The 15116-nt window shown below is 44.6% G+C and overlaps 1 protein-coding gene across 1 annotated transcript in view; it reads left to right on the forward strand.

Moving 5' to 3' along the window:
• Positions 1–12566: 12566 nt before the first annotated feature.
• Nup160 (nucleoporin 160) overlaps positions 12567–15116 on the forward strand; it is a 60298-nt gene continuing 57748 nt past the window's right edge. Inside the window, exons 1-2 of the mRNA XM_028859402.2 lie at positions 12567–12709; positions 12964–13075. Coding sequence (XP_028715235.1) covers positions 12610–12709; positions 12964–13075 — 212 coding nt within the window. The 5' untranslated portion in view covers positions 12567–12609. The remainder of the gene's footprint in view (positions 12710–12963; positions 13076–15116) is intronic.

Genomic DNA, 15116 nt, shown 5'->3' on the forward strand with positions numbered 1-15116 from the left:
CCGCTGGCCACATAATGTTGTCCTTGTTTTCAGAGGAGGAAACTCAAGTTGTGCAGTTGTCCTCAGATCACACAGCTAATAATAGACAGAGCTGTGAGTGGAAACTAAAGGTACTAAAAACCTTATTAGAGACCGAAAATACTGCCCAACGTGTAAATTACCATCAGAAAATACACAGTGGAAGGCTGGAGAAAGTCGGTGAGTGACCAAGGAAGGAAAAGCCAGAGTGTACAAAGGGATACTTTACAGCGAGGGCACGGCAGCACAGGAAGTGGAAAGATAATCATAGAAAACCACAACACGTGTTTTTTCAATGCAAAGCCCCAGGGAAGAGACAGCCAGGATATGACTCTGCCTCTCACACAGACATCCTTAGCATTTGGTATCACTCTTCAGTCTTCTTTTTTTAACTTTAAACAATTTGTTGAGAGTAACAAAGACCCAGCTCATGATCTTGCAACTTTAATGCTCTAATCAGAAACAGATGGTGCCTAGTTTCCTAGAAACTGCAGAATTTTGAGGACATCACTCTGCCCCACACCACTGATTTCAGTTCCTTCACAGACAGTGACAAGTGCCACATAATGTGGCTGCTGGGCACCGCACTGGAACATCTGTCCTCCTAGCTAGAGAGTTTTTTAAAGGTTACAACCTTTTTTCCAGGGCACCAAGCTGGATGACCTGAGTTCCGTCCTTGGGAACCGCATGCTAGAAGGAGAAAGTCAAGCCCCATAAACTGACCTCTAACCTGTACATATATGCAGGGGGTATACATATGCATATATGCCTACATGCACAGAAATGAATTTTTTTTTCAAAATCCTCCATTTTAGTGTATCTCTTTTTAATTTCAAAATAATTCCTAAGCTGGGCATGGTGTTTAGTCCCAGCACTAAGGAGGCAGAGTCAGGAGGGTCTCTGTGAGTTCAAGGCCAGCCTGGTTTACATAGCAAGTTCCTCAACAGCCAGGGCTACATAGTGAGACCAGTGTCTCAAAAATAAAAAACAAAAAACCCAATAACGTTTTAAAATATTCCTTTTTATTGTTAAAAAATTAAACATTGAACATCATTGGAATGTAACTTAGTGTAGAAAACTATAGAGGCTATCCAGAACATGGAAAATTCAAGAAACTCCCACTGACTTGAGGAACCTAAAGATATGAATCTGGGTGCTGCATGTAACTGAGTATCCTAGATAGAATCCTGGAACAAAAAAGACCATTACGTTAAAAAGTAAGCAGGTCCAGTGAGATGGCTCAGTGGAAAAAAACACTTGTTTCACAAGCCTGACAACATGAGTTAAATCCCTAGAAACCAAAGAAGAAGGAGAACTTCTGGAAGTTGTCCTCTGATCTTCACATATGTACATGTGTAACATGCCCCCCCACACACACACACAGTATGAAGGTCAGATATAATGGTGAATGCTTGTAATCCTAGTATGCCAGAGGTGTCTCAAGGCTAGCCCAGACTTTACATAGTGAGATTGTAGCTTGGGGTGGGAAGAAAAGAAAGAAAAAGTATGCTTTAAGGGGGTATACTGGATAGTTCTATGTCAACCTGACACAAGCTAAAGTCATCTGAGCGGAGGGAACCTCAAATTAAGAAACTGCCTCCATAAGATCTGGCTGTAGGCAGCTGGGCACAGGAGCGCATGCATTTTTGGTTTTTTCCAAGCTTAAGTTTCTCTATGTAGCCCCGGCTGTCCTGGAATTTGCTTTGTAAACCAGGCTGGCCTTGAACTCAGAGATCTGCCTGACTCTGTCTCCCAAGTGCTAGTATTGAAGGTGTGTGAGGCAAAGGCAAGTGGACCTCTGTGAGTTCAAGGCCAGCCTGGTCTACATACTGATTCCCAGGACTGTCAGAGGTATATAGTGAGAACTTGTCTCAAAAAAAAGCACACAAGGGGCTGGAGAGATGGCTCAGAGGTTAAGAGCACTGCCTGCTCTTCCAGAGGACCTGAGTTCAATTCCCAGCAACCACATGGTTGCTCACAAACCATCTGTAATGAGATCTGGTGCCCTCTTCTGGCCTGCAGACATACATGCAGACAGAATACTGTATACATAATAAATAAATCTTTTAAAAAAAAAAAAGCACACAAACAAAAAAGATCCATCTATACATAAACCTATAGGGCATTTAATTAATTAGTGAGTGATGGGGGAGGGCCCAGCCTATTGTGGATAGTACCACCCCTGGGGTGGTGGTCCTGAGTTCTATAAAAAAGCAGGTTACGTATGCCTTTAATGCCAGCACTGGGGAGATAGAGCCAGGCGGAGCTCTGTGAGTTCAAGGCCAGCCTGGTCTACAAAGGGAGTTCCAGGAAAAAAAAGCAAGTCATGAGGAGCAAGCCAGTAAGCAGCACTCCTCTCCATGGCCTCTGCATCAGCCCCTGCCTCCAGGATCCTGCCCTGTTTGGTTGTCTGTCCTGACTTCCTTTGATGTTGAATAGTGATAAAGCATAAACCAAATAAATCCTTTTCCACCCCTGGTTGCTTTTGGTCATGGTGTTTCTGTTGTTGTTGTTTTTTTGGGGGGACAGGTTTTTCTGTGTAACAATCCTGGCTGTCCTGAAACTCTTTTTACAGACCACACTGACCTAAAACTCACTCACAGTGATCCCCCTGCCTCATCCTCCTGAGTGCTAAGATTAAAAGGCACGTGCCATCATGCCTGGTGGTCATGGTGTTTCTACACAGCAATAGCAACCCTAACTAGGACAGGGAACTTGCTTGGTTTTAGAGACAAGATCTTGCTATCTATTATTTATGTAGCTCTGGTTGGCCTAGAACTCACAATTTAGACCAAGCTAGCCTCAAACTCACAGAGATCTGCCTGCCTCTGCCTCCCAAATTCTGGGATTAAAGATGTGAGCCACCACACAGACTAAAGTATGCATTTTAGTTAACAATATGTTAACAGTGGCTCATCAGTTGTGACAAATATTAATGCGATCTGTTAACCACAGGAAACTAAACGTTTGCTTACGAAACAAACACTGCATCCCTCTGATTGTTTCCTTGGAATAAAACCCCGAGAGTGAAATGGCTTAGTCAAACTATGGAAACATTTTTCTCCTCAGAGATACTCATTTTTAAAGTAATATTGTGATGTGATGAGAACAAGTAACTCGAATGTCCATTCTATACATCTCTGAAAATGTCACAGGGAAACCTGATATTATTAACCATTAATGTACACTGAAAAAGGAAGAAAAGAAGCAAACAGTTACAAATGTGTACCTGACTCTTTACCAATAACTAGCACCCATGCCTTTATCTCAGCCTTTCCTCCTGGTTAACTCCTAAGAATGGAAGGCGACCTAAGAGATCATGACGCTTGGCTGCCTCATTTGACAGCTAAAGCAGCAGCTCAGAGCAATGAAGCAATCTGCCCGAGGTCACACAGCTTGTGAGCAGTGGGCAGGAAGGAGAGTCTGCACTCCCAAGGACTGCACACCTACTGAACTGACCTTGAGGCTGGTCCAATGAACTCACCTTTTCTGGCTTCTGGTGGTTAAAAGTAGTGATCAACAACCAGATCTGAGTCTTCTTATTTTCCTTTATTGCCTCCTATGTTTTGGACATGGTTGTAAGGCATGAGAGAGAGAGAGAGAGAGAGAGAGAGAGAGAGAGAGAGAGAGAGAGAGAGAGAGAGAGAGAGAGAGAGAGAGAGAGAGAACATTAGTTTATGTGCACCACATGTATGCAGGAGCCCAAGAGGCCAGAAGAGAGCATTGGTTCCTCCTGGAACTGGAGTTACAGGCAGTTCTGAGCTTCCATGTGGATGCTGGGAACTAAACCTGAGTCCTCTGCAAGAGCAGTAAGTGATTTGACATCTGAGCCATCTCTCTAGCCCCAGTTTTTAAATAGGTTTAAAGAATGGGTTCAGACCCAACTAAGAATTGTTTGACTAAATACATGGACAAGCTCACTTACCCTTTCTGAGTTATTCCTTGCCAATGAGGAAAACTTAGAATTCATAGCTAGGCACAGTGGTGCATGCCTGTATGCCAGCATTCTGGAGGTGGAAGCAGGAGGATCAGGAGTTCAAGGTTATCTTAAGGGTGTAACAGCTTTGAGACCAGCCTGGGCTGCATGGAGAAATGAAATAGTAAGTGTAGAAAGCATGTCGTCGGAGAGAAAGGCATTTGAATGAGAACAAAGGGAGAATTTTCTGCTAAGCAGTCTGTCTTATCCCAAGAAAGCTCATTTCCTTGCTTATATGGTCTTTAGACAAGGAAAATCCCAGACTTGGCATCAGTAAGGAAGAAGAGGGCAACAGAAAGGAAGGGAGAGAATTGTTAGACTTCTTGGCTAGGTTTCAGAAACAAATACTTCCCGAGCCTGGCATTGTCAGGCTAGCGTCAGGGCAAGCCCAAGAAGACAGACAAGGAACATTAGTGTTACTGACTTGGCTCCACACACTGTTACTCAGGAGAAACTGGTGCGTAAGCAGGGTCCTGGAGGGTTCGAGAGAAACATAACAATCACTGGGTGTGGACTGTGCTTGCCTGCGGAAGCTTTGCCAGGCCTGGAACTGCAGGCCTATGTTTCGGCTTACTGAATTTCCAGACATTCTTGCAGGAGTGACAAAGGCTGGCTAAAACAAAACTGGAAGCCTGGGATTTCGGAAAGCATTGGCCTCTGACCTCCAGCCTGAACCGCTTATCAAAGTCCCAAGTCCTGCTCGGGTCACTGAACACCAGGCTCTGCTGTATGAGAAAGCGACTTATTTTATTTTTATTTTATTCTTTTGGCACCTGCATAGAAATGAAACTTGGTGGTAAAATGAGGAAGGAGTAACGTTTCTAAAGATTCTATTTTTATGAGTTGAACCTTTTTACCCTTTTGAAGGAATAAGCAGAAGGATTTTTAAAGAACTTTCCAGAGCAGAGGAGAGGAGAAAAACCACTAAACAGATTGGGAAATACCTCCACTGATATTAATTGCCATCATTATTTTTTTTGCTGAGCAAGACACAAAGGTATGACATATTGGCACAGTAGCAAAGAAATGACATCCTAGGACAGGCTGGGAGCTCTCCTTTAGTCCCAGTACTTAGGAGGCAGAAGCAGTCAGAGCTCTGAGGGTTCTAGAGATCTGGTCTACATAGTGAGATCCAAGTTAGTCAGAGCTACACAGCGAGACCCGGTTGAAGAAGGAAGAAGGGCAGGAGGAGGAGGAGGAAGAGGAGAGGAAGAGGAGGAAGAGGAAGAGGAGAGGAAGAGGAGGAGAAGAGAATGAAAAGAGACCATTTAAAAAATAGTTTGTTCTTGAGACAGGGTCTCACTATGTAGCCCATATTGGCCTCAAACTCATCATCCCCCTGCCTCTGTCTTCTTAGTGCTCAGATTACAGTTGTGCACTACCATACACTACTTGAAAAAATTAAAGTATTGTTGGAATCATCCTGGGCTAATAGCAAGATGAGAGAGAAAGAGGTATTAAGCTCTATGGTTCTAAATAAAACTTAATTATGGAATGAGTTTTAATTTTCTTATCCCTAGGCTGCTCTTTTCTTTCTTTTTTTTTTCTTTAAGATTTATTTTGTTTTTCATGTATGTGTTTTGCCTGCATATGTGTTTGTGCACTGTGTGTGTGCCGGGTGACCTTAAAAGCTAGAAGAGGGTGTCAAATGCCCTAGAACTGGAGTTACCGGTGTTTGTGAGCCACTGTGTGGGTACTATGACTAATTGCTGAATTTTCTCCAGGCCTGAATGAGTTTTTGTCTTGGTTGGTTGGTTGGTTGGTTGGTTGGTTGGTTGGTTGGTTTGACACAGGGTCTTATCTTGTAGTCCTAGACAGCCTGAGTCTTGCTGTGTGAACCATACTTGCCTCAAACTCAAAGAAATCTATCTGCCTCTGTCCCCAAATACTGAGATTAAAGGTGGACCACCTTTCCCCCAGCTGAATTATTGTTGTTCTCTCTCTCTCTCTCTCTCTCTCTCTCTCTCTCTCTCCTCTCTCTCTCTCTCTCTCTCTGTGTGTGTGTGTGTGTGTGTGTGTGTGTGTGTGTACACATACACATGTATCAGAATGAATGTGTGGATGTCAGAGGACAGCTTTCAGGAGGTGGCTGTCTCCTTCCACCATGGGTTCCCAAGATTAAACTCAGGTCATCTACCCTGCACTGTGAGCATCTCTACCCGCTGAGCCATCTCCCTGGTCACCTTTATTTTGTTCTTTAAGACTGTTAGTCTTAGCTCAATGTTAAGAGCTTAATTAACACCAGTAAGGCTACCTACACATCTTTCTTCTTATTTATTTATTTATTTATTTATTTATTTATTTATTTATTTTTGCTTTGTCAAGGCAGGGTTTCTCTGTGTCGCCCTGACTGTTCTGGAACTCACTTTGTAGACCAGGCAGGCCTGGAACTCAGAGATCTGCCTGCTTCTGCCTCCCAGGTGCTGGGATTAAAGGCGTGTGCCGCCGCCGCCGCCGCCGCCGCCGCCGCCGCCGCCGCCACCACCACCAACACATCCTGCTTCTTGTTAGTGCTGTCCTCCCTTCAGGGCTACTCTCAAGGGCAGACGGTAAATGCACTATACTATATTGCTAGGTCCTAGCTGACTCCCTCATGCTGACACTGTGGGAAAGCATCCCACACTCACAGCAAGCTAAGCGAAGGTGGAAGGGCCACAGGCTTCACTGGTAAAGACCAGTGCGTGGCTCCTGTCCCTCTAGGAAGGGCAATTGATCAAGCTTTTATTTTTTTATTAAGAAAATCTTTTCATTCATTTTACACACCAATCAAAGATCCCCCTCTTCCCTCCTCCCACCCCCCAGCCTCCTCCCCAGCCCACCCCCACTCTCCCTCACAAGTAGGCCAGGCCTACTTGTGGGAGGCACATCCAGTAGAGGCAAGTCCAAGCTCCTCCCTCCGCCTCAAGGCTGCACTGATTAAGCTTTTATACATTATCACTACATAAGTGTCAGGTCATTTCCAGATACACCAGAGCTGGCTTTGATAGGTAAAGCCATCTCAGGAAACTCAATTTTTTCCTGATTTTGTGGATTACATTATGTACCACATTTAAAACAAAACCAGGGTCTTATTATGTAGACCTAGATGTCCTGGAACTCTTTATGTAGACCAGGCTAACCTCAAACTCACAGAGGCCAACCTGTTTCTGCCTCCCAAGTACTGGAACTAAAGGTATGTGCCACCTTGTCCAGCCTATGTGAACTGCTTTTGTGTGTGTGCGTGAACTGCTTTTTTTAAATATACAAAAAGGAATATCCCAATACTCATCCCTTGGTCCTCTGCAACTCTCAGAAGTTCTTTTCCCACTATTCTACCTTAAAAAGTTCATGTTCACTTTGGTTACTCCAAAAAAGTAAAATAAAATAACATTAATTAATCATGGAACAAAGTGCAACATGTTGAAATTTATGGAAAATATTATATGAAAAGTGGAAAAAAGTCAAGACAAAAATCACAAAAACAGAAGTGAGAACACTGATATACTTCACTTCTCTCAGAATTTCTCTTTTTAAAAGAAGTTCCCCTTGCAATGTTATGTGCTAGGGTTTTCCTGGGGAGAACTGAAACATTCGAGGCTCTGTGTCAGAGCAATTAGTGTACACTTACGATGTCAGCCTGACTGCTCCATGACTTAACTTTCTAGTGACCTTTACTCTTTAAGCAATGTCCTGCCGAGCAGCGGTGGCACACACCTGTAGTTCCAGCACTCCGGAGTTAGGAGCAGGAGGATCTCTGAGTTCGAGGCCAGCCTGGTCTGCAGAGTGAGTTTCAGGACAGCCAGGGCTACACAGAGAAATCCTGTCCAAAAAAAAAAAAAGGCAATGTTCTCCTAGCTCACCCTTGTTCAAACCTTCTATACTGAGGTCAGATCTACTTTAACAAATATTTATTTATGTTTATGTGTATTTGCCTTAGTGAGTATAAGTGCACCACAGGTGTTCAGAATATCTAGGAGGCCAGAAGAGGCCACTGGATCCCCTGGGACTAGAGTTATAGGCAGTTACGAGCCACCATGTGAGTCCTAGGAACCAAAGCTGGTCCTCTGCCGTAACACTAAGCCCTGAGCTACCTCCTCAGCCCCTCCAATATACTTGATTTTTTTAACTGTTTACAAAGTTTGATTTAAAAAAAAAAATTAGATAGGGTCTCAGGTAGCCCCAGTTGGTCTCAAACTCACTCCGTAGGCTGACTTTGAACTCCTGACCTTCTTGCCTTCTCCTCCCAAGTGATGTGGACCATTACACCCAGCTAAAAGAAAACTCTTAACTAGTCATGGTGCTGCAGGCTTTTGATCTGAGGATCCAAGAGTCAGAGGCAAGCAAATTTCAGTGAGTTTTAGGCCAGCCTGATCTATATAGTAAGTTCTGAGACAACTTAGGCTACTTAGTGAAACCTTGTCTCAAAACAACAACAAAAAACAACCAAATAAGCAAAAAACCCACAAAACAACAACAACAATAATAATTTTAAAAACTCTTAATATTTGAGGGAAAGCGATACTGAGGACTATGAATCTGGGGCTTGTGCATTCCAATCAGGGACTCCACCACTCAGCCACCACCTTAGTTCTTAAAACAATACTTTAATTTCTTTCTTTCTTTCTTTTTTTTTTTTATTTTGGACTCATCAGTTAAGAGCATTGGCTGCTCTTCCAGATGACCCAGGTTTGATTCCTAGCATCCACACGGAAGCTCACAAGACTCTACAACTCCAGTTCCATGGGATCTGATGCCCTCTTCTGGCCTCTCTGAGCAGCAGGCACACACAAAGTACCCAGATATGGCCAGGCAGTAGTGGCTCACGTCTTTAATCCCAGCACTCGGGAGGCAGAGCCAGGCAGATCTCTGTGAGTTCGAGGCCAGCTTGGACTACCAAGTGAGTTCCAGGAGAGGTGCAAAGCTACACAGAGAAACTCTGTCTCGGGGGAAAAAAAAAAGTATGCACGCAGGCAAAATACTCATACACATAAAATCAACAACAAAAGTTAGTTTGGAAAATCATTATGGGGCTGGAGAGACGGCTCTGCGGTTAAGAGCACCCACTGCTCTTGCGGAGGACCTGGGTTCCATTCTCAGCACCCACATGACATCTCACAACTCTAATTCTAAGAGACCCGATGCCCTCTTCTGGTCTCCTAAGGCACCAGGCATGTATGTGGTCCACATGTACACATGCAAGTATTCACACATACACACAATAAAAATTAATGAATCATTGAAAAGGATTTTTAAAGGGGGCTTACCACAGCTCGCACGTGGATGTCAGACGACAATTTTTAAGAGTCAATTCTCAGCCAGGCAGTGGTGGCGCACGCCTTTAATCCCAGCACTCAGGAGGCAGAGCCAGGCGGATCTTTGTGAGTTCGAGGCCAGCCTGGTCTACAGAGCGAGATCCAGGAAAGGTGCAAAGCTATACAGAGAAACCTTGTCTTGAAAAACAAAAAAAAAAAAAAAGTCAATTCTCTCCTTCTACCTTTACATGGATTCTGAAGTATAAATTCAGGTCATCAGCCATTAACTTTACCTATGGTTCTTCAGGGAAGGGTAGAGTCTCATGAGCCCACCCACACCCCATCCCACCCCAGTGATGGAGGTAACAGGCCCTGTCTTTTGTGTAGGTAACCACCATTGCTATGATTTCATGAGCACATCCACCATGTTGTGTTCAGGAGACACTTACAGCACTCCTCTCCATTCTCCATCTCAAGCAATCCTAATTAAACTCAGTGGGTCACACACAGAGAAAGACATGAAATATGAGAGGGATTGTTGGGAAGAAGGGAGGGCTTGTCAGAAGAGGGATAAAAGAGGACGGTGGGAATTAAAAGATCAAAATATATACATGTGTGAAATTGTCAAAGAATAACAAAACAATATTCCCCATGCTGTTCATCTCATATTAGAATAACTTCTTTGGTGCTGGAGAGATGGCTCAGTGGTTAAGAGCACTTGTTCCTCTTTCAGAGGACCAGAGTTCAGTTCTCAGCACCCACATCTGGCATCACAACCACACACACACACACACACACACACACATACAATTTTTTAAATTTCTTTTGAAAAAAAAAAAAAACTTGTTGCTGGGCATGGTGGAATACATCTTTAACCCCAGCACTCAGGAGGCAGATAGATGCAGGTAGATCTCTGTGAATTCAAGGCTAGCTTGGTCTACATAGTTCCAGGTCAGCCAAGGTTACATAGTAAGACCCTGTCCCAAAAAATAAATTAAAAAATAGCTACCTCTTAAAATAATAATTTGGTAACTTAAATAGGTATAGGATGTGATAAAATAAAGTCAAACGTAATGTTCCTGAAGGACTTTTCTGAGACATTAAAACGATGATGAGCTCTGTAAAGCTTCAAGAAGGACTTATGTGTGCTGCACTGACCTACAGAATACTCCTTTCCGGGAGCAACTTGGACCATGGTCTTGTGGGAGATGATGTTCTCCGCATATTTAAAATATCTATCAGGTCACTCTCAACTTCATAGCCATTTGAGGCCAACCTGGACTAGCTACACAAGAACCTGTTTCAAAAACAAAGGATGGGAGACAGGGAGGGAAAAAGAGGAAGGGAGAGGAAGGGAGAGAGAGCTAGAATATAATAAAAGGGCTGAAGATGTATGAGGATGTAGCTAGCTCAATGGTAGAGTGCTTTGTAAAGAGTGCATTAAACCCTGGGTTCAATCTCCAGCACCACATAACTGGGTGTAGAGCACAGGCCTGTAATTCAGCACTCAAAGGTGGAAGCAGGAAGGCCAGGAGTTCAAGACCAGCTGCTATCAAGTTGGAGACTAGCTGGGGCTACATGAAACCATGTAGTATGTGTGACAGAGAAAGTGGGCGGGGGAAGACTCTGAAGAGGCTGAGTCTAATAAGGGCTTGTTTATGGTGACCAGAAATGACAGTATGTTTGTATGTTTAGAGTAACTTGGTAAAAACTGGGAAAGTTAGAGATGCAGACAAGAATTGCTAAAATGATAATCAGGTGACCTAAGGTAGACGTAGGAAGCATATCTCTCTATAAGCTCAGAGACAAATCAATGTGCAGAATCAGAAGCATAAGCCTACAAATGCTGGCAGTGGGAAAAACAGTTACAGGGCAAGTTGTCCTTTTTGTTGTGTATGTGTGGTCTATAAGTGTATACGTCTGTTTACATAAGTGTGGTAGTGCATGCACATGGGTGCCAAAAGCTGATGACCACGTGTCTTTCTGGATCCCTCTCCACCTTATGCAGAGGCACCGGTGCTCACCTGAAATCGTGTATGTGGGCGTTGGGGATCCAAGCTTGGATTCTTGTGTTTAAATAACAAGCCTTGTGACCTGCTCTACTGTCTCCCCAGTCACTGTGTTTTGTTTTTTGAGACGGGGTCTCTACAGATTCACTGCTTCAGTTTCCCAAGTGCTGGGATTAAAGAGGTGGGCCATCACACTTGACTGCTTTTTGTTTCACTGGAGCCAGGGTTTCAGACAGCCTCAGGCCAGCCTTCATCTTGACATAAATTGGAAGATGACATAGAGAACCCCTGATCTAACCTGCTTCCAAAAGCTACTGTAATGTACCACTGTGCCCACCCAGACCGACTGCTTTGATTTTCAAAGTAAACTGAGAGTGAGAGTGAGAAAGGTGTGGGCAGTTATGATCTCAAAATACTCATTAGGGCAGCAAATGGTCAAGGGAAATGTGACTGCTGGGGCAGAATTAGGGAACTACCCACTGTTATGGTTCTGATGGAGTTGCCAAGGAATATGTTCAGCTGTAAATTTAGATGGAAGTTGTAGATAGTTTTATTTACTCGTTCATTCACAAAGTCTCACTATGTAGCCCCAGATAGCTTTGAATGAGCAAATCCACGTGCCTCAACCTCCAGAGTGCTGAGAGGTCCCAGGGAAGAATAAAAAACAATTCTTTTGCACGCTTGCAAATTGAGTGGCATTTTGGTAACCTCAGGAGGTTGCAACATTAACGTTTAATTCAACACATCCGACCGGTGTCCGTCATGGTGGCAGGTGCCTGTTAATCCTAGCACTCGGGAGGCTGAGACAGGAGGATCAGGGCTGGAGGCCAACCTAGGCCAAAAAGGGAGCCGCTATCCCAACACATGCACGTATATGAGGTTGTGTAAACAAAAAAAAGTCTCGCAAAAATGCCAACACAAAAGGTCCCTCTTCCGTTCACTTTTCTTCCATTCTGCTGAACGACGAAGAGGCTGGGTGACAACTTACACGGCGACATGGGACCGAGGGGAAGATGACCACAAGCTACGTGCGGCCCCGGCTAAGGCCATCGGCCCCTCGGGGCTCTTCCCAGCCACTCCCCGCGCCAGCTTTTCAAAATGGAAACACAGAGCCCCGCCCCTGCTCGAGGCCGCCGGGAAAGGGCGCCGCCGCCGCCGCCGGCTCTGAGGTGACCGCAGGTCGAGGAGTCTTCCGCCCTCCTCGGACTCATTCTCGTGGTGAAAACCCGCGGCTGACCGTCAGACCCGCGGTGCTCGGCCAGAGCCACAGCTACCCAGACCCGCCGTGCCACTGGCCCTGCGCCACACCCCCGGAAGTGACGACAACGGCGCGACCCGCCCTTGTCCCGTCGGGCCTCGCGGCGGCGGCGGGAAGATGGCGGCGGCGGGATCCCTGGAACGGAGCTTCGTGGAGCTGAGCGGAGCTGAACGCGAAAGGCCCAGGCACTTTCGGGAATTCACAGCCTGCGGCGTTGGTACGGAAAGGGCTTGGGGGAATGGGAGCCACTGTTTGCTTTCGGGATCCTCCAGTGTACGCCTTTGGCCTCCTCCCTGGTTTATCCAAGTCCACATGTCCAAAGCCTGGGAATCACAGCCTGACTTCTTTCTCCTTTTCCCACATCCTGTTGTATGCACTGTCAGTCCCTTTGCACTCTGCTTCCTCAGCACTCTTCAGGGCCTGTCATCCCCAGAGAAACACGTGTGCAAGCCGACCACATTCATTTTGCAGGGACTGCAAATGCTGTGTTTGGAGCGGTGAAATACAGTGAGAGCGCGGGAGGCTTCTATTATGTGGAAAGTGGCAAGTTGTTCTCCGTCACCAGAAACAGGTTCATTCATTGGTGAGTGCTGCGTTGCCCCATCCCCCTGGAAGGTAGAGTTGTTTGGTGTATGAATATTCGTGCCTGTCCCAAATTATTACGTCTGGCAGTAATCTACACTTAGGAATAGAGACCCACTGTCTTCAGTTCATGCCAGAATCGGTTCTAGGAGAGGTATTCTCCTAGCAGTATAAAAACAAAGAAATGTAGTTTAGGAGATACAACATTGAAGACCCATTTTAGACACACATTCATAATGTCAATATAGTCTTTGAAGCTTCATCCTGCTGATGAGATTGAGCTTATACATGTCATACATCATGCTGAGTACTGGGAAATGGTACAAGATATGGTAGCTATATAAGGATAGGAATATAGTAGATGCCACTTTTGTTTTGTCACTTTTTTTGGTTTTTCGAGACAGGGTTTCTCTGTGTAGCTTTGTACCTTTCCTGGAACTTGCTCTGTATCCCAGGCTGGCCTCGAACTCACAGAGATCCGCCTGCCTCTGCCTCTGCATCCCAAGTGCTGGGATTAAAGGCGTGTGCCACCACCGCCGCCTGTTTTGTCACTTCACACACACACACACACACACACACACACACACACACACACACAAAAAGACACTAAACTAATGATATAACATAGGTATATAAATACAGATTTTCATGCTTGCCCCAGAGAAAAATGTATGGACTATGAGGAGATAATGGGACAATTGAGGAGATAATGGGACAATTAGATGTTATTGGTCAGGGAGAGGAGGGTGTAGAAAGTTAGATCCAAACGATCAAAAAAGTCAACTAAGCGTGATCAAAGAGAGATCCAGAAGATACCATGGAGGGGAAAGGGCAGAACTTCAGAGCTGGATTAGAGGGAAGGCCGGGGAACAAAGAATCTGAATATCAAAGAAAGACTAAAAGAAGGAGGGTGGATGCAGGAAGAAGGTGTTTTAGCTGAAGGAGACTTGGTTTTGGAGGCAAGTATGCAGATTGGTTAGTTGGTAAAGTGATGGGCAGTTAGACTCCTGCACATTGGAGGAATCTTCTCACATCCTAGCATGGGTCTGGCCTTGTTTAAGCACGATATGTATCTTATTAGGGTTTCTATTGCTGTGAAGAGACACCATGACCATGGCAACTCTTATAAAGGAAAACATTTAACTGGGGCTTGCTTACAGGTTCTGAGGTTTAGTCCATTGTCATCATGGTGGGAAGCATGGTGGCAAACAGGCCGACATGGTGCTGGAGAATTAGCTGAGAGTTCTACATCTGGATCAACAGGCAGCAGGAAAAAAGAGTGAGCCACTGGGCCTGGCTTGAGCTTTTGAAAACTCAAAACTCACCCTCAGTGACACACTTCCTCCAACAAGGCCACACCTCCTAATACCACTCCCTAAGCATTCAAATATATAAGTCTGTGGGGGCCATTCTTACTCACACCACAACAGTATGTTATCATTTCTTTAGTTGTATGACCTGCTATAAGTAATTTTTGTCCAATTTTTTTTAAGAATATCAACGCAAAATGATCTTGGTGGGTTTTTTGTTTTGTTTCTTTTTTTTTTTTTTTTTTTACCTTTTTAATGATTTATTTATTCTTATTTTATGTGCATTGGTATTTGGTTCGCATGTCTGTATGAGGGTGTCAAATTCCTGGAACTGGAGTTATAGACAGTTGTGTGCTGCCATGAGGGTGCTAGGAATTGAACCTGGGTCCTCTGGAAGAGCAGCCAGTGCTCTTAACTACTGAGCCATCTGTCCAGCCCCCCTCTTGGTGTTTTCTTATGTACTGCTTTAAACTATTTCCTGCTAGGTTACCTATCCCTCAACAAAAATCAATAGATTTTTAGAATTTTTACTCTTAAGAATAGAAAAACCTAGATTCATTCATAGCATTTTTTTCTTTCCTCTATTGTGGGTAATATCAGACAGCTGAATCAAAAACAACACCACAGTTTACATGTACCAAAGATGACAGTCCCAAGAGTAAGGCTGAATTTCAGTAAAAGGAGTCAAGGTGAGAAACGTACAGGTGGCATTTCTCCTGTCATTAGTCAAGG

Source organism: Peromyscus leucopus, chromosome 4, assembly GCF_004664715.2.
Source record: "Peromyscus leucopus breed LL Stock chromosome 4, UCI_PerLeu_2.1, whole genome shotgun sequence".
Lineage (NCBI taxonomy): Eukaryota > Metazoa > Chordata > Mammalia > Rodentia > Cricetidae > Peromyscus > Peromyscus leucopus.